At 42.9% G+C, this 20,370-nt stretch overlaps 1 protein-coding gene across 4 annotated transcripts in view; it reads left to right on the top strand.

Moving 5' to 3' along the window:
• macrod1 (mono-ADP ribosylhydrolase 1) overlaps positions 1 to 20,370 on the top strand; it is a 111,997-nt gene that overhangs the window by 84,457 nt on the left and 7,170 nt on the right. For all 4 annotated transcript variants that reach the window (XM_041944283.1, XM_041944285.1, XM_041944282.1 and 1 more), the window contains 4 exons: positions 10,872 to 10,993; positions 13,726 to 13,756; positions 15,961 to 16,034; positions 19,266 to 19,347. In XM_041944283.1, coding sequence (XP_041800217.1) covers positions 10,872 to 10,993; positions 13,726 to 13,756; positions 15,961 to 16,034; positions 19,266 to 19,347 — 309 coding nt within the window. The remainder of the gene's footprint in view (positions 1 to 10,871; positions 10,994 to 13,725; positions 13,757 to 15,960; positions 16,035 to 19,265; positions 19,348 to 20,370) is intronic.

The following is a 20,370-nucleotide window of genomic DNA, read 5'->3' as shown; positions in this document are numbered from 1 at the left end:
ACTCAACATGAGCTCATGCTTATTGACAGTTTAGAAAATATTTAACCCCTTGAAGGATGATGAAATGTGCCCATTGCCTTGCTCATTTTTTGCACTGCGTGCATCTACCACAACGATAGCTGCTGCCAGGTAGACAGCATAAAACTGCTTCTTGTTCTGTGCAAGATCAACATGAGCAAGCTGGTCTGTTAACTTTCTCCCCCATTAATCAACAAACAGAGGCCAGAAACTGAAAAATAGAAAACTGCCACATGTGAGTTCACCTAATTTATATAGATAGCTTCCTATTTCTCTGAATAAAAACCGTGGAAAATCTTTATATAATATAACATTAGGCCTGTAAGTCAGTGTAAATGAGAGTTAATCAAGTGACTCTTGTTATTAATGAATGCTCACAGAAGGAATCACAAATGTATTTCCTGATTTATATGTAAATAACTCTGACCACAAAAATATTCTTCAGCGCAGACAAAAATGTTCATCGTTGTATATAAATGTAAAAAAAGTCCACATATAAACACACACAATATGTCCTGTTGCATGTTGCTATGTTGAGCTGACATTAAACAAGTGTTAGCTAACAAGTTAGCTATGTAATGCTGATACACATACCCTAGGATCATTGGCTAACTACCAAGCATTCATAAATCAAACATATTTCATCGTGAAAGAGAAGAGAGTTATGACTTCCCTGTGGAGAGCAGCTACCAGACGCCAGGAAAAAAAAAAAAAAGGCAGACGGGTGCAGACGAGCACAGCAGGACGCTAACAATTAGCCAATCAGTGCCATGGCCGGGACTAATGCTGTTGTCACATGTTGTCAAGCTGCATGCCAGAGCCACACAGTTATGGCCGCTAAGACAAGACGCAGCTGTCGAGGATGTTCTTCGCCCGACAACGTAATTTGTTTGCTTCGCCCCGCTCTGCTCTTAAAACCCTGGAGAAACTAGTATGTTGGCATGGTTACTCATGAGTGTCAAATTAAAGCGGCGTTACAATCAGGCAGATATGCTGGTCTCTGGTGATTGGTTAGGAAAAATCAAATACCTCTTGGTGAGAGTGGACACGACGTCATAGTGAAGATGGAGTGTAACGAGTTGACAATTCTGTCTGATATCAAGCAATCGTAATTGTAACACTAGTGATCACATGAAATTATACCCTCCAATCTATGCGCGTGTGGTTGGTTTAAAAGGAAGGAGGCATCTGATAGGCTACAGATAATTCCCTTCAGAAAAAAAACAGTTTGTGAGTCACACACACGCACACGCAAATGCAGTGAAGTTCGCAAATTACAAGCAGTTTGTAAATGCAGGTTCAACCGTTGGTACATGACATTAACAACATCCAAACAAGTTTTTGATAACAATGGCAGATACTTTTAAACGCATGTACCTGTGGATTTCTATTACATTTACTGTAAACAAGAAATATTTCTGTGTCATCAGAAATACATTTGTGATTTTTTTATATGTGGATTCTGTTTGCATTCATATAACTATAAATGTTGGAGGGAGTCTTTATGCAAATCACAAAATACATTTGTGAATACATTTCTGTGTGCATCCAGTAGTATAAAGACCCATCTGATTCCATGCAAGATTTTCTTTCTTTCTGTAGTTGAATACCACTGTTTTCCTTTAGGCATCTGTCCTTGAAACATTTATTTATGGAGACATGTTATTTTTTTAATTTTCAAGGGACACTTCTTTATCAGACGCAGCTCCCTCTGGAGAAGTTCTCCCCAAGACCTGTAAACAGACTTTGATGTTTAAAATAGGAGGAGTTTCCCTTTAACAAATTCAACAGAGTCTAATAGGTGAAAAATACACATACAGCTCAGTTCGTTTTTGCTTCTGTGTCCCTTTTCACCCCAATCAGCCGCTTTTGGGATCCATCAACAAGCTTTAGAAAAATTCAGGTTGGATCTTTGACTACTTGGAAGAATTGGAATTGAATTTGATGGTTTTCATGCACTGACTCATCTTTTCAAGGTCAAGAATTTGGGAAGCCGTACCAAAAGTTTAATCTTAACTCGATTCAGCCATCCCTAGATTACCTTTGATGGATCATTGTCTTGCTGGAACATCCAGTTCCATCCAAGATTTTACTTTCTAGCTGATGGTTTCCTGTTGTCCTGAAGAGTTCTGAGGTAATCTTACTTCTTCATTATTCTGTCCACTGTTCCACTGGCAGCAAAATAGCTCCAGGGCATGGCACTGCTTCCACATGCTTGATGATAGGAACAGTGTTCTTAGGTTTGAGAGTCTCACCTTTACTTCTCCAAACCTATTTCTCGTCATTAAGCGTGCTTCCATCCGCCTGTTTTTAGGCGCATTGTCAGTTTTCACACAACAAAAACCCGAGCGCCACAAATTTAAACTGAAATCTGAAGAGACTAAAAATAGGGACAAACGAAAACATCAGATCTGTGTGGAGCCATGAGGGGACAATTACTTATTTTAATTATGTCATCTCGTTGCACCCTGTTCTTCTGCAATTAATAGCGGCCGACTGGAGAGGTAGCGTCACCAGCTGTTTATTCAGGTAACAATAATGGATGGAACGCGTCAGGTTTTTTAAAGTTTGGGTAGGAGTTGTGCCACATTTAGATGAAAACTTGGCTAAAGTGGCCAAACAACTCCATCTTTACTTCACCTGACCACAATGCTCTCCTCTGGTGTTTTTTTTGATTGTCCAATTATCTCCTCTCCTGTTTCGACCCAACATCAGAGCAACCTCACTCACGCTCTCGTGGCTGCATTACTGCAACAATGTTCTCAACAATCAGAAATGGCTGTCATGTTTAAGTGTCCACATACTTTTGGCCACGCAGTGTAAACTGTGTGCATTTCCCATTGAACAGAAAGACGGCAGCCTCGTGAAATGATGTTGATTGTGTATGTTTTGAGCCTTTAAAATGCACAAATGACACACACACACACACACTCTTACTGTCAGTCCTTTGCAGAAGAAGACACCCATCCACTTCCTCCCTTTAACGCTGCTCCTCACACACTTACTCACACATGGAGCATAACACACTATCCTGCACACTCTCTCTTTCATACATAAATCCCTCACACATCCTAACATGCTCCGCTAGCTTTCCATCTCCCCATCGAGCTCCCCCACTCTCTCCCTCCCTCTCCCTCTCTCTGTGTTTCAGGGTAATGTGAGCCAGCAGCCGTAACAGTGGGGTAGGGAGGAGGAGGAGGAGGAGGAGGAGAGGGGCTGGTGTTGATGTATGGTGGAACTAAAGCAACCTTGCCGATCGATAATGTAAACAGGAGCGAAGAGAGGCGGTAAATAAGGCCGACTCCTGACAGAACTGTCTACCTCAGGTGACGGAGAGAGAGGGAAAGAGAGGGAGGAGAGGTAGGGGAGAGGGGGTGAGAGGAATATCTAATAGAGGAGGGGATAGACAGGGATGCAGGGGTAAAGAGGATCAAGGAGGGATGAAAGAGGCAGGATAGCAGAGGGAGGGATGATGGGAGGAAGGGATGGAAAGGAGGTGACAGGCATGCAGGAGAAGGTAAAAGGGGCAAGAGGAGAGGTGGGATGACTGGATGAGGTAATGGTGGAGGAGGGAGGAAGGGAGGAGAGTGACGACAAAGGACGTAGAGAAAGATGGAGGGAGAGGATGGATGGATGGAAGGGATGTAGAGGTGGAGGGAAGAAAAGGTGAGGGAGGGATTCAAAGAGAGGGAGCAGTGGTGGTAAACAAAAAAAAAAGAGCAGGAACACAAATGATTGGAAAAAATCACCCTGCAATTCTAGATTACCATTCATTTTACATGCATGTGTGTGTGTGTGTGTGTGTGTGTGTGTGTGTGTGTGTGTGTGTGTGTGTGAATTTGAAAACAGTGCAGCAGTGACATTTCGCATATGACATGCAGATGAATGACCACCAACTGACCCAGTGCTGAACCAAACCAGCTCAACACATACAGTACCACACACGCACACACACAGACACACACACACACACACAGAGAGACATTAAAACACGAACACACACACGCACGCACGACCGAGTTGTGAACCTGGCCACCGCTGAGTGCTCTGCTGATGCATTGGCATGGCTGAACGACTTTTTGAGAGCACATGCTCACTCTGGGCTACTTGACTACCGGAGGAGTTCAGACTGAGTGAAGAGTAAACACACACGTAACATAAACAATCACAACACACACACACAGACGAGCACACACGGAGAACAAATATGTGCCAACCCGTTGTGATTGCACTGCACTCCTTTCTGTTTGCGCCGACCGTTTTCATTTTTTCGTCCCCTCATGCGTGACTGCTCGTTTGACCACGGTAATTAAGCTCATGTGTCTGCGATTGTTTCATCTGCTGTGTGGTTTAACTAATTCACGTGTTCTAATCCGTCTCTGCTGCTATTTAAAGAGTTATCCGCACAATCCTCATACACTATAAATAAAATTGTTGCTGCTCACCAAGTGGTGAATCACAATAGTGATTCACCCTATAGCCAGTTCTCGGGTGCTCTTAAATTGGCAGTTTTAAAGCGGTGTTTTTTTCCTGATGTGACAGTAATGTTGGGCTTTCGTTTGCTCTCTCAACAGCTTCAGTGTTGTGCAAAATACAAAAAGAGGAATTTGGCATCGGAACTAAGCTAAAGATAACGCTTAAGGAACCCCGATGAACATCAAGTTCAGCAGGATGATACTTCAGTATGATCCTTCAGCTAAGTTATAATGTGATGATATATCTTGTCATGTTATCGTGCTACAAATGTCCATATTAATGATTCAGGAGAAGTAGAATTGCTTTAGTATTACTTCTTGAAGGGGGAAATGCATGATTTTCACTCCATTATATAGTTTACACACACATAGTCCTGAAATACACACTGGACCAACAGACATGCAGTTGAGGGGAGAGAAGAGGCACCTCCACATTGCTGCTGTGGACTTAAATCCCCACAGACTGAGCTGCTGTCGAGCAAGCTGCGATTGAAAATGAACAAAAATCTAAATTTTCATACAGCGGAGACACTTCGTCAATTAATCAGTTATTCCATCAACAGAAAATTAATGAGAAACTACTTAACATGGAAGTGGATTAATTGTTTAAGTCAAGCAGAAATTGACTGCTCCCAGCCTCTCACATGTGGAGACTTGCTGGACTTCTGTTAATCATCAATGAATGAATATCTTTGCCAGACAAATCAAGCCATTTGTAGGTGTCACCTCAGACTCATTTTGAATTAATCAAATGATGAGTCAATTAATCAGGAAAATAATCTGCGCATTAATTGATAATGAAAATAGTTGTTAGTCAGGGCCTAGTTTTTAGTCTGGCACATGAATGCAGTGCCTAACAGTGGAGGGTGGCTCACTGCTCTGAGCATCAGTTTGATTGTTTTGCATTCAAAGATTCAAGATTTGAAACATGTTCGCCCACAGCCCTAAAATATCAAGTAATTTAACAACCCTGAATACTTGCAAACATAAACATTACAACAGAAGAATTCAAAGGAGACATGTAAGGTGATAAAAAAAAGCAGATATCACGGATAAGTGCTTGTTTTTATCATGGCTCACAGCAGTTTATGTTTACGAAGACTCTCCAGTCACCTCTTTACTGTTTTTCAGAGGTTGCTCTACCATCAAATAAAGTGTGAATGAACAAAATTCAGCTGTTGAACTCGCAATGCACTTACTCTCTCTGTTGCTTCACAGGCCAGTGAAGCCGTAATGTAGAAAGAGTAGAGTAGAGTACGTATATTGTTGGTCCAAGAGAAAAACAAATTGGAGCTGGCTGATGTTGTGGCACTTAACATCTAACAGGCCTGCAGCCGGTGCTCATTGAGGAGGCTGCAAACAGTGTCTGATGGAGGATTTAACACTTCAGCTGGAATGAACGTCTGCACAGACACTCGGCTCAACAAACTGAGAGGAGGGTCAGGTGGGAGGGGCCGAGTCATCAAGGTTATCAAGTGTGATCCTCCCGTCGCAGATTAGGGATGTTCGTCTGAATTAGCCCCATGACGCCTCCAAAAGGATCATTGCTGCTGAGAAGCAGGAGTAATTACTCGTCACTCACACACAAAATGTTAACACTCGCGCTCTTTTTCTCACGCAGAGCTTACTGTTGCTTTAATAAAGCCTACAAACTACATAAAATCCCTCATACGCTGAATTCACAACAATCATAAATGAGGAGCTCTCATTAAAACGCTCCGCTGTTAGCGTACTGGATATCCAGTTTCATGCGATATGAAAGATGCAGCATAAAACTTTGATGATCTGTGCAATAGAAGAACACTGCACTCCTCTTCATCAGCGCGCACGTTGATGAGGGACTGGCATGGTATTCAGACAAGTTTCCCTCAATCCATATCCGTGGAGTCCACTATAAGCAGCCCTCACACATACGGGTCAGTGGCACAGACTTTCATCCACACACACCACACACAGAGGAGTGACAGCATAAGTTTTATGATTAAGTTGCCGTTGCTGTGAAGCTTCTCGTCTCCTGCTTAACGATTGTAGCAGGAGTATATTTTCCTCTAAGTGCTGCGTGATTCAGAAGAGCAAGAGAGAGGAAAATAGCATACAGCCTATGCTGTGTATGTCAGTAACCAGGAGTGTATAAGAGCAGTGGACAACCTCTCACATACTACAGTGCACATATTGACACTCCTTGTCAAATGTGCTCCACATCAGCAGAAAAAAAAGCCGCTCAAAGTGTCGTTTATCTGCTCAGCACCAAACAGCAGGCACAGCTAGCAACTAGCTGGTGACCGGTAACAAAATCAAGGACTGAATCTTCAAGCTCACAACTGGCCCATCTGATCCAAACGAAGTTACAGTGTGCTGTGTATGTGAATGACCCTGTTGTGACCCTTTCTGATTTATTGTATGTATGAAAATCAATTTTAGCTACATCTTTCATTTAGTTATATTGAATTATATTCAAGCAGCTTCCAAAGATCTGATGTCTTGCAGTCACACTGAAGGTTTTTACCAGCTGAGCTCACTGGTTGTATTTTGAAAATATTTCAGTAATTTGTGATAATGAAGCAGATATAAATCATGTAACCAAGGAAGCGATGTGTGAACATGTATTGCATGTTAAATGTTTGCTCCCGCGCCAATCTTCCAGAAGCTTTAACAAACAGTGGTTTTATATTGAAACTGTGATTTAAGTCAATGTTAAATAGGTTTCCTCTTTCCCCAAGAGGTCCCTCTCTTTCAGCTTTGTATCTCAAATGCTTTTTTGTTAGGAAAAAAACACAGTACAATAGTTTTTTGGCAGCCAGAGCTCTGTTCTGCCGGCTGAGAGTAATGAGCAGATCCTGCATCGCTAACTAAATATCCTCCATTGATTGTGGTTAGGTGGCAGGATTTCCTTGTAAATGGATACAACTACAACAATTTCTAACAACAAATGAGCCTGTAAATGGTATCGAGGCAGTGGACACAGGGACATGAGTCATGCTTCTGTTATGTATTTCTGGTTTTGAAATAAGATCACCAGATCGTATTTCAAGAGGTCCCAAACTCTGTGTTAAATCTGTCTTCCTAATGGCCTCCTATCCTCAGAGGGTTGGATTAAAGAGCTTCTTCTGGGCTTCTTCTGTGCTGCAGAGTCTATGGCTTGTTAACTGTGTGTGTGTGTGTGTGTGTGTGTGTGTGTGTGAGAAAGAGAGAGAGAGAGTTGTATTGATGTCCATCTTTAGCTAATTACTTATAAGTCTCTTATTGTTTTGAATTGAAGAAGAGATTAATCTGGCCCATGAGGGATGCACTGATGGAGAGGCTGAGCACGACAATACTGCGTGAGGTGAAATGAACAGGTTCACGTCAGCCTCTATTGTGGTCTGGCTCGCTCACCAACAGGGTGAACACTTGTGGCTGTGCAGCTGCGGTCAATAAAAGCGGCACAATGTGCAACAAAAATGGCGTTTCGTCTTGGAGTCATGACTCAAATCTGAACACACAGACATGAGAGACATATTTTTAGATTTACTGTGACTTACATTTTGCAGAGCATTTCATTATCTCTGCTGTCCAGAGCAAACAATCACCCATAAATCCACTTAGGAATTACACAAATAAAGATGCTCCTTATGACTTCAGAACTTGCCTTAGATTCAGTTTTTTCAGTATGAAAGTAATACAGTGATAGGTGTCTGTATGTCCATGAGTACACTGCAAAAAAGATCTGCTAAGCGCTGATTCGGCATACCGATTGTGCCAGTTTGCCAAAACATAAAGAAACAGTGCTCAAGTTGTCCATGGTAATAATACACTGTCAGTTTACATCCTCCAAAGTATCATGTGGACCTCCAGACTGTACTTTTCTCTTTTTTCTTCTTAATCATATTAATGTAACATCAGCTAAAAGACTTTATTTTTCATTCCTCAACTTAAACTAGTAGAAGTGAATATGGTACTGCATTGCGAATAAACTACAGTGCAAGAATGGCCTTCACTGATTAGTATGTTAGACTGTTAGTGAGGTTATGTGTTTCCTGGTTAAGAATCAGGCTACTTTTAAGACGGCTGGGCAGCTTTGAGGCTCTGATTGGTCTATTTGATGGAGAGAAGTAGTAGTAGTAGTAGTAGTAGTCACAGGACTGACACATGATTCAATCCTGAAGTGTTAAGATTGATTGGTAGAGGAGGTTATTTCCCCCATAGGCTCTTTATTAGAAGAGTCAATACGTGATTAAATGTATTGTTGAAATTGATTTTTTTTTTTTTCTGTGTGTGTATGTGTGTGTGTGGCCATGTGTTATTCATGTTGTGGGGACATACATTACATCTGTCTACACAGTCACATTGTGGGCACCCCGCCTTCCTTATGGGGACAAAAAGCAAGTCCCCATAATGTGAATCACTACACACAGGTTCAGGTTAAAGTAGAGTTAGATTTAAGCTCAATTTAGAGTTAGGGTTAGGTTTAGGTTAAGGTGAGAGTTAGGTTTGGTTTAGGCAAGTAGCGGCTGTGCATGTGTGTGTGTGTGTGTGCCTGTGTGTGTGTACAGGCTGTGGTCCAGCCAGTCCTCATCACAGTGTTGGTATTCACGCTGAGAGCAACACGCTGAGCCTCATCAGAATGTGTGGTGGTGTCGGCGTTGGTGTGTAGCGGCTGGATGTACCACATTTCCACCACCGCTCTGCTTGTTCTTCACTCACTTCTGTTTATGAGTTTCTCTGACCCCCCCCCTCCTGTCTTCAATTCAATGTGCTTCGATTCACGCACCCTTTATTTAATCAATTAGTCCAACTGAACATTTTTTTTCAGAGACCTGAGAAGGAAAAAAGCATTGAATAAGACGACAAAGAAAATACACAGTTTAGATTAGTCAAGCGTTCCAGCAGCAACTTGACAAACATGAAAAATATAGTGTTCAAAGCAATTAGAAACGGTGAAAGACACTGCTGCTGTAAACCTGCTGAGAGAGACAAAGAAAATGCCATTTTGCCTCAGTCTTAGTTAAGCATTTATGTGAGAATATTTTAAAGATCAGCTTGTGGGCAGAACATCCTCTGGCAGCCATATTGGAGGTCATCAGGATGTTGGCAACAGTGGCAGCTTATAATGCTGTTTGGTCAGGTACTTCGCAGGCTAATTGGCTAGCAACGCTGGACAAACCAGCAGTTTGGATACGAATGTGCATTTTCAAACTATTGACTTTATGTTTAAAATGACAAACAGCCACAATGCAGGCGTGTCAGTTATATATTTTAACAGTATTTGCATGCAGCATCTAAAGCAGCGACAGCAGCGTCTTTACAGCTTCCCAGGTGTGCTGTTAAAATCAAACATTAAATGCTGTTAGTGTACTGTATATAGGAGATAAAACAGAGAACAGTGTGCTGAAAGCCAGGTGCGTGTCGTCTGTCACCTGGTTCCAGGCCTCCGAATGCCCGCAAATGCATTTTCTTTCACCTGTTCAAATGTAGATAGCAAAATTCATCTGTAGCCGCGGGACTGGACTCACCTTCAAGGCTGGTGGTGACAACTGTCGTTTCAGCTCGCGGGCGCTTGCTGTGCTCAGCCAGCTCTTCTCTTGATGTTGGCAGTTCAGGTTTTATTTTATGGGTGAAAAGATGGATGACAAATTTCAACATTGTTCCACAATCCAAAACCAAACCAAACACTTCACCCCTCAGTGATCATCTGGGCACGGTGCAGTTCACTATGTCCACCGCTGCTCCCCCAGGCATCTCCCAGCTGTGCGCCCCTCCCGTGTAAAGTCAGCTCCTCCGCCCTCCTCCTGCACAAGCTCTGATTCTGCGCTCACATCATGTCGGGTGGATGGAAAAGATGGGAAAGATTCCCTTTGTTTATGACTTGCGAGCGTTCAGGTCACAGGACAGCTCAGGACAGTTGCGTGACTGCAGAACTGAAGATGTAAGAGTTCAAAATGTTCATTCACAATATAACACTGCATCCACAAAATTTAGTTTACATTCAACGATGGACCTTGGCTGGTGTAAGGCGTCCATGTTTGCCTGATTTTCAGGCACTCCCGTATTATTAAGTGCCAAGTTGGATTTACGAAATTTAAGAGCCATCTCAGTGTTTGTTAATGGGATAACGGTGTGCATGTTGTGATGTGAAACATTTTAGAAACACTCTTCAAGCCAACAGACTTCCGTGATGGCACCAGCGTAGTTTTTTTAATTAATTTTGTTAAAAGTGGGACTACATTTAATGTGGCTGCAATAGTAAACTCTGTGTGGAAATGTGGAATTTGACCTGGGAGATTAAACCCCAGGTACATTTTTCCTTTTCTTTATATTTCACTTTCTTTCATATCTCATCTCTCTTTCTCTCTCTCTCCCCCCCTCTCTCTCTCTCTCTCTCTCTCTCTCTCTCTGCAGATGTGATCCACACCGTGGGGCCGATTGCACAAGAAGGAGTGGGTGAGGTGGAGAGGAAAGCCTTGAGGTCGTGCTACAAGAACAGCCTGAAAGCTGCCACCAAAAACGCTGCGCGTTCTGTGGTGAGATGAAGGGATGATGGGAGCTGGGGAAGGAAAAACAAGAGGGGAGAGAGGAGGAGGGGATAAAAGTTAAGATAAGATAAGAATAAAGCAGGACCAAGTCGTGGCTGTGTAAATAGATTTAGTTAAGACAGAAACCTGAGCTGAAGATGAATATTTTTCAAAGGAAACCACGTTCAAGCTGAGATCGAAGGGGAGAGGGAAAGAGGAGCTGCAGGCAGGGTTGTTGAGCTGTAAGAGGGTTTTATGAAACACACCAGGCAGGCGGTTTCACAACAGAACGAGGTGTTAAAGTCAAAGAAAAACACCAAAGCAACATGAAAATAAAGTCGGAGGTACAGTAGCGGAAAACAGGTTCATGGACGCTGTGGCAAGATAAATGTGTGCTTGTAGTTTCACCCCTCAAGAGCAGCACTGAAAACAGACTTCATCAGAAACAAACAGTTTCTCCTTTTAACAACCAATTACAGCATTTATCATACTTTTCCCTAAAATGTTTTCTATTGCATCCCCAGAATTGGCATTTGTGTCCTCTCACCTTTAAAATGTGCTACGTATATATGATATAAACTCAAATCATGTTGTGTTTTATTGGCGGAGCCCAAAATCACAAATTGGCCTCAAAAGGCATAACTGCCCCTGATCAAATCCGTGAATTAAAACAAAAGAGTTGTTATTGAAGACTGAAATCAGATTTGATGTGTTGACACGAGTTAAACTAGACAGTTATGACTACAGACAACATGTACGGTTGTTTACACATGCTGGTCAACCGCACTCTAATTCTTAATAAGGTCTCAATCACCTGCTCCTCAATACAACCTTACTGTTGTTGTCAGTTCACTTTCATATAGTTTCATGATTACCTTTCGTCTTGAGGAGCCATGTCTGCTCCCACCCCGAGTTGCCAACTCTGCAATCTGGTCAAAGGAGCAGATCTGGAGACGCAGAGAGCATCCTGGCATCTGCCTGTACCGCAGCGTTTGACAGCAGGTTGAGAATCTGCCAGATTTGATTTACTTTGAAGTTTGCTGGCTGCTTTTCTCCACCACTGGTGTGGCATGAAGCTGCCTGACATGGATCTCATTTACTTAGAGTTATAATCCAACGATTTTTACATCAAAAAGCATTTTTGAGACTCTTTATGACTGACATTTTTCAGCAGTTACCACTGGAGGTGTTTACATGCAATAATTTCCTCACCATTTGGGTCCGTTTCATTGTTACCTTTCCTGAGCAGGGTTTGAATTATTGATTTGTAATTTTATCTTATTGATAAAATCCTCCTAATTTACCCATTGCTCTCCGACAGCTGTATCAGAAGTGTTTGAAGTTACTGCTACTGCAAACAGAACATTTAGTGCTTCCGCTTTATACGAAATACTACAGGTTCACAAGTCTGTCTTAAAACAATACTCACATGCTCACATGTACATTGTAAAGAGTCACTGGTCTTTGTAATTGTTCCTGCTGCCCATAATGGTCATAAAGTGGTACCTTTCTAAATCAATTTCAATCTAAGTAATGGGGGACAAAATCCAGAGTCCTCATTCTATGCAAAAAATGCTCTCTAATGCTAAGATGAAGCTAATAAGAAGCTTCAACACTCTGAGTTGTACAAATCAAATGGGTATCTTCTAAAATTAAAACCTTTTTGAGTCAAACTACCTCCTTGTGTTTCTCTAGACTACATCCTCTTGCTGTGATGTGTTCAAGGAATATATTAACAAAAAGAGGGAATTTGGAACTAAAAATACAAACTTTGGTAAATACTCATTTGGCTGAATCAGGAACCCCGTGTAAACTTTGGATGAACTGGAAAATAATTGAAATTGAAAGCATAAGAAGAGATCTCTTTGCAGCCAGTATGCATACAGTGATAAGAGCAATTAATGCAACCGACAGTGATTTCAATGTACGTAGAGACACATTGGGGCTATTTTTAAAATAACATTTTCACACAGCATTTAATTCCTTTATTATGCGTATGGCAAGAGTGAAGAGGAGGCAATAGGATAAAAAAACAGGATATGAAACAGGGACATTTTGGTTCATAACTATCCTTTAAAAACATTCGTCTCTGCAAACAGCAGCGTCTTCTCATGGAAGAGTTCCTCCAACATGTAAACAATTCATTTTCACGTCTGTCCTGTTGTGTGGACAATCAATCACACTCGCTCAACGTGATGAAAAAAGGCCAACGAATTAAAACGTGACACAATAAGGCCTCAGTTTGTTTGGCTGCACTGTAATCAGACCCACGTTGCTGTTGTGTTTTGCCATTTTGAATGTAACTCTGGGACCTGTGTTGTTAAATCACACTTGCTGTTGTCAAAAGAAAGCACCGGTGGCACCAAATCGAGCAAATGTTTCATCTTTTTCTAACTTACAGTGGACTTGTGAGTGGTGTTTCCTCTATGATGGTCACCACATCCACCTCTGTCATTATTACATTAGCCATAGTAACAGTAGTGGTACCAGACCTCGACAACAAAGGATGATCAACAGTTTGCTCTTTAAATAAGTGTGAAACTCAAAGGGAGAAGAACAGCAGAACATCAGGAGAGAGCTTCCTCTGAAATCAGGCAGAGAGTGTGATTTCTGGGCATTGGTGTGTATGTGTGTGTGTGTGTGTGTGTGTGTGTTTGTGTGTGTGATAGAGAGATGAAAGCAGCCTGTTATGTGATCAGCGACAGACTGTAACCACTTTGTTTGTCATCTTTACTCTGCAGGCTTTCCCTTGCATCTCCACTGGAATCTACGGTGAGTGTCTGTGTGTGTGTGTGTGTGTGTGTGTGTCCTCCTGAAACCAGAGCTAACGCATGACATTGTTTTACTGTCATGTGTGATGTGTTTGTGTTTTGTCATTATTTTCATAGTCGTAGTCAGTGCAAATGGTGAAAACCCCTGCCTGTGTTTATACGCTGAACACACAGGCAGTGTTTTCCATCACATGCTTGTTTCCAGTATCAGGCTTTCTGTTTAACCAGAGCGCTGAGCCACCCGGTGCCACTTGTCACATTATCTCCTGCAGCCCAGAGGTGGTTCTCAGATTAAGGCCTTGGATTAAGACCGGCAGATTAAAATAGATTAGGCCAGAGATTGTGTCAGATTGACTGTAATCCCCCTTCACACTGGCAGGAGAGAGCGTTAAGGATAGTGCTTAAACACTCCCCGGGGTGGGTTTGGGTGTGAGGGCTGGTTGTCAACACTTCTCCCCTGTTGCTAGATAGAGGAAAAGGCCAAAGTTGTGATATGTGTTATCTGTCTCTTCCCCTCTGATGCGCCTGTTTCACCCGGGCTCAATTTTAAAGCGGAAGGAGGAACAAAATTGTATAAACTTAAGATGGATTTTGGCGTCTCTTCTGTTGCGTAACATCTGTTAAAGCATGAAGCTGATTGCTAATAGTTTTTGAATAATGCTACAAACTACTTTAAAGCTTGTTGTGGAGGACTGGAAACAACCATTAGAGAAGAGGAAAGGAAAGGAAAGGAAAGGAAAGGAAAGGAAAGGAAAGGAAAGGAAAGGAAAGGAAAAATGGCCCAAAATAAGAAAATACCAGCTCTTTAAAGCTTTGCACAGCTGTTTTCTATCACTTTGTCAGGATTTTGACATTGACCAGGGTCTGTATCCCGCCTTGTGCACGTGGCTCAGTAAAGCTGGGTTCCGGCTACAAGATATCAGCCTGATGTAGCCTGATCCGGCGGATGTAGGGCATCAGGTCGGGAACGACAGTGGGCGTCAATCACTTTACCCTGTGTAGAGTGTCATACTGGACGACAACCAACGCCTCATCTGGACGGCCCGTGATGTCCCGGCAAAAACACTTGCATGTTAGGGTTTATTTGTTCCAAACGTTGACCAATGAGAGCACAGAACACTCTTCTACGGCGCAATGAAAGAGGAAAGATGATGGTGCTGTGAGGGGATACGCTCACAGTTGCTTTTTCTTTTCTTTAGGCTTCTCCAAACAGCCGGTGTCATACACACCACCATTGTTGGTTTACATTGTTGTTCCTGGAAGTCCGTCCCTGCCACCTCCTTCCCGGTGACATCACACACGCTGCGAGAGACAGCAGACGGCATAACCCTAAAAACACGACTCATGTTTTAGTTGCCAGGAGGAAAATGGAGGAAACTGAATGAAATGACAGTGAAAAACCTGGCGTTCCATTTCATTGACAACATAGTTTCTGTTGGATTTAGTACCACATGAAAGTCAAGTTTGAAAAAGCTAACAGAAGAGCGAGGCAGGTGCCAATCAAGCACAGTCTGCCCACGCCCACACAGGCAAGAATAGGCGAATAAGTGAAAGCACCTGTGTAGGCGGTCCGAGGACGTGCAGAGGCTCTGAATAGATTTTACACTTTAAACAAACTTACTCGTCACATGATCGGGACTATTTGACTTTAGTGTTACTTTGCTGGTTTTTCACATCGAGCAGTAAAATCACGTTACATCCCTGGAGGTGTGAACACTGCATGTGTGTATTTTGATGCTGACACATTCAGCGCTAATTTGCATGAACCCTCTCTCCTGACGTAAGGAATAATCACTGTATAATCACACACTGTATGTTTGTCTGGGCAGAGCAGTCTGGCCAGATGATGAATTTTTTACAGCCTTTTGCAGCGTTTCCAGCAGTGGGGATGATTCTCCTGCACTGAAAGGTCTCAGCCGCTGAATGAATATGGAAGAAGCGCTGTAGTCGTTCTCCATCTGTCTCCCCGTAACCAACAAGTGTGTTGTGTCTGCGTCTCGTCTGAATAGGCGAGTCTGGGTGAGAGGAAGTGAGAAAACACACAATGTAGGGTGTTAGAATAGTGGCAAGAAGAACAGATACCTGTCGTGGAAAAAAAAATAGCGCAGCAGGAAGCGATCTAACGCAGACACACAGATCTGTCAGTGCACCTGTTCTAGCAAACTCTGTGTTTACTCTTGCTGTTGTGTGTGTGTGACGGTACAGGATATCCACCTGAACAGGCTGTGCACGAGGCGTTGGCAACTGTGAGGGAATATCTGGATGAACATCATGACAAGGTGTGTATGTGTGTGTATGTGCATGTGTGTGTGTGTGCCTTTGTGTGCATGAGTGTTTGTGTGTGCCTGATTGGCAATTTTTCCCTACCATTTCCTCTAGGTATTATTCCTTTCACAGCTGTTGTTTTTGTTTTCTGGTGGGAGCGAGGAGAAGGGTGTATTGAGAAAACGTACACACACACACACAGTGACACACACACACACACACACACACAGTGACACACACACACACACACACACACACACACAATTAAACGCACACTCCTCGCATGCTCATGGCCAAGCCTGCGTTTTAATTGGCTCCTTGCGGGACTAAACCTGACTAACACAAAAACACACACACACACACGCTTTCTCTCCGGAGAAATAGCAAGCGGAGAAAAGACAAAATGATGGAATAGATGACTGGAGGGCAGGGACGGAGGGAGAGACGGGGAGTGATGGGGGGGGCGAAGAGGAAACTTTCCAATCAGTCGTTTAGGTGCTCTAAACTCTCCTCCCCTCTTCCTCCTTTACTTTTCAGGTCTCCTCCCACCCCTCTTTCCAGTCTTCCTTTCCCTCTCTAACCACCCTGCTGTATCGCCTCCCAGAGAGGGTGTTGACGATGTTATTGTTAGCGCTGGAGTCTCCAGAGCCTCTGTGGCAATACCAGACAACTGATGCCATCAGCCGCACCGAGCTCAACAAATGAACATTAAACATGTCTCACTGCAGAGGACAACAGTCAACAGGACTTAAACGGCTGAAAATCAGAGCAGAAAGCCAAGACAGCAAGGCACTAATTTACATTCTGCACAGAAATAGTTCCGCTGTGTGTGTGTGTGTGTGTGCGTGTGTGTGTGTGTGTGTATGTGTGTGTGTGTGTGTGCGCGTTTTAAGGGGGAAACATTTTTTTTTCGTGACAAATGAGACAGAGTTTATTTGCATACATATAAAGTAGGAATGTTCACCAGAGGAAATTGGGTTGATTCTTTAATTGAACCCCCTCCATTTGACTCTTTTTACAGTGTGTTTTGCTGGCCTTGCTTTGGCTTGTAGTGCAAAATGAAAATGAAATTGAAAATTATAGACACAGTAAGACACAAATGGACTCGAGACACAGGGCAGTGTGCCAGCACTCGGCATCAAATGTAATAATAAAAACATGAATCATTTATTTGTAAAACACCACAAGAAAGTAATACCCAAGGCAGATTCATAGTAGTTATATTTTATAAATTAGATTCACAGTTGACTAGAGACTTTAGACAAAACTGATGTGATGTAGGACAGTTGAGAAAATGATCCCTCCATTTAGCAGCTGCTCATGGGGCTGTTGATCATATCACACGATCTTCATCACCATTTTTTGACAGCACAGTCACAATGACGTACCCAGGCTTCCATACTTTCACAGGCACTGTAGCTTTTTTCTGTTCTAATAAAATAATCGTTGTAAAAGTTGTTAAAATCGCAAAGGTTACAATTTGCTGATTTTTTAGAATAAGAAAACTAAACTTCAAGAACACTGCTGCGTGAGAGATTGCATCGAGTTACAGAAGCTAGTTGAACATCTACAACTTGCGTAACTGCACAAACCCCATCTGCTGATAAAGATCCTGCAATATGAGTGAAAGCTCCAGAACAGCTACTAAATGGACCTTGTGGTAAGACTTTTAGTTTGGTTTATGACAGTTTGAAATTCATATTATTTTACATGTATTCAATAGAAAGCAAAATGCTTGTAAAATGCAGTATCGCCTGCATATTAAAATGCCCATTTATTCAAGGTACATTTGCATTAGACTTAATATGTATAAAGTCTACCAGTGCTGGTGTTTTCTCCACAGCAGGTCAGTGAGTGACATCTGTGCAAAGATGTGGAAAATAAACTTTGGTACACACAGATTTTCCATTTGAGGAGGGAATATTTACAGGCTCTGTGTTTCCCTTAAAGACAGGCAGCTCTCAGAGCCCATTACATTCACTTGATGTTATTATTAGTTTTAGCATCTCCAGGGTTCCTGTTGCAATACTATCAAAATGAGCTTCCCACTGCTACCGCTTTCTGGAGGCCATTTTGCATGTCCAAGCATCAAGCGTTTCCATCAGTTTGAATGAGTGCGGCAGCAAAATGGCGCAAGTGGAGTCAACACAGGGTGGAGGTTAGAGATTTGAAGCCGTAGCCCAGGGGATGTAGTTCCTTACCGCATATTTCCATATCTTCCATTTTAGCCTCCATTCAAATCCTGCCGAGTGATGGTAATTGTGCAACAAGCTGGGACTGAAAAACACGGGCTGCGGGCTAGCAGGCTGCTGAAATGTCTGAACTCGAAAGCAGTGAGACTTAAACTCCCACACCAGACACAAACTGATAGAAACGGCCTGGCTATAAATCCCACTGCCTTGCCCAAAACGGAAAAATCAAAACCTTTGCAGAGACATTAGGCTGGTAATAATGTTTGTCAGAGTCTGAAAAATAAGAGCGCACAGTGGAGCTTACATCCCTGGAAGCATCTTTTTACTCTAGCCTCAGTGTCTTTAATCACCGGGCTTCATGTATCGCTGTGGACTGTGCTGTACTGTAGGTCCAGCTGAGTCCACGGTAATGTAAATGTTATGGACTGCAGAGCCTGGATCTGAGGAACACCAGAGCACAGAGCATAAAGATTGTTTATTGTTGTAAAATAGTTGCACTCACTTGGCCAGTGTCTTAACATTATTTGAAATCTATTATCTTTATGGCTTTGTGTGCACTGTGTGCTCTGTGTGTGTGTGTGCGTGCGTGCGTGCATGCGTGCGTGCGTGCGTGCGTGTGTAAGGTGAGTCTGGACTGAGTTGACTGGAGTGCCTCACACAGTAATCAGAGAAACTGAGGGCCTAATAGAAGTACTTATAGACTTCCAAAGGACCTTCTCCTCTGCCTAACATCTTTATCTCTCTCTCTCTCACACACTCACACACACTCACACACACACATACTCTCTCTCTCTGTACATTCGCAGCACTCTGTCCCCAGCATGCAGTGTACAGTAATAAGCGTTGTGTTGTGGCATGATCATAATAGGGAGCTAATAGGGGAGTAATGGACTGATGCATGAGCTGCATTCTCCTGATATTGCAGCCACACAATGTCACACACTGTTTCATTGTTCCCCCTGCTATTGATGAATTCATGGTTATTGCATATGCTTGTAATAAAGGTCATTGTGTGTGTGTGTGTGTGTGTGTGTGTGTGTGTGTGTGTGTCAGCTGGACAGAGTCATCTTCTGTGTGTTCTTGCCCACGGATAAGGAGCTGTATCTGCAGAATCTCCCGCTCTACTTCCCTGCTGGTGAGTTGTCTTCCTCTCTCTCACACACACGCACACACACACACACACACACACACACACACACACGCACACACACACACACTCGCCTGTATACAGTGATGACAGCTCAGCTCAGCTCAATTTAGCTACACACACAAACAGAGGCACACACAATGGTGTGATAAATACTCTGCATTATCCGCTGTGTGCTAGTTGCACATCCAGTACATTGACACATGCATGAGGCCATTAGACAGATAATGCCGTGTATATATAGCACACTTAATTGGGTTTAATTACATCATACAAACATATACTCTGTTCCCCACACACACATACATGCAGTGACGTACAGCATAAAGCGTTCAAACATGCGCAGTGGTTCGAACCACAGGTGTGTTTAGGTGATGTTTCTGGGCAGATCAGAGACTCAAGCACAGAGACAAACACAGGGCACGAGGTGAAGTTCAAAAAAGCAAAGTCTTTAGTGGTGAACTAGACGGTCACGCACAGGAGGTCAGTCCAACATCAGCAAACAAATCCAAGCAGGGAGTCAGAAAAATCCAAAAAACAATAAACAAAGCCAAGTGAAAAAACACAGAGGTTAACACTAGAAAAATGCTGGAAGGCGATGAGCAAAGGCAGCCTGGCGGGGGAACAGGGAAGGCAGGGGAGCATGTCTACAGGGTTGACTAGTGGGCAAGTGAGTAATGAGAGCAGGGCTGCAGTTGAATAGTCAAAAAATGACCTTCTATGTCCTTTCCTATACACTTTTCCTTGACTTCGATGGAAAACATCATTAAGTCGAGATCTGAAGGACGATTTGTAAGGGCTTAGAAAAAGACAACTGCAGTGAGTCCGGCTGCACTTACACTAGGCTATGTAACAGTTTCTGAATGGTGCTTTTCTTTGAATGTTCCTGACACGAGGAATTGTGGGACGGCATGATCTCCTTTCCTTTTGTAAAGGATGGTCCAGTGTACCCCGTGCTAAAGGAGATAAGAAAGGAAGCACTGCTCTCAGCATTTAGAGAATTCAACCAGT

The sequence above is a fragment of the Chelmon rostratus genome, chromosome 9 (assembly GCF_017976325.1).
Source record: "Chelmon rostratus isolate fCheRos1 chromosome 9, fCheRos1.pri, whole genome shotgun sequence".
In the NCBI taxonomy this organism is placed as follows: domain Eukaryota; kingdom Metazoa; phylum Chordata; class Actinopteri; order Chaetodontiformes; family Chaetodontidae; genus Chelmon; species Chelmon rostratus.
Note: the sequence above shows the minus strand (reverse complement) of the source record. Positions and strands in the feature narration are given on the sequence as shown.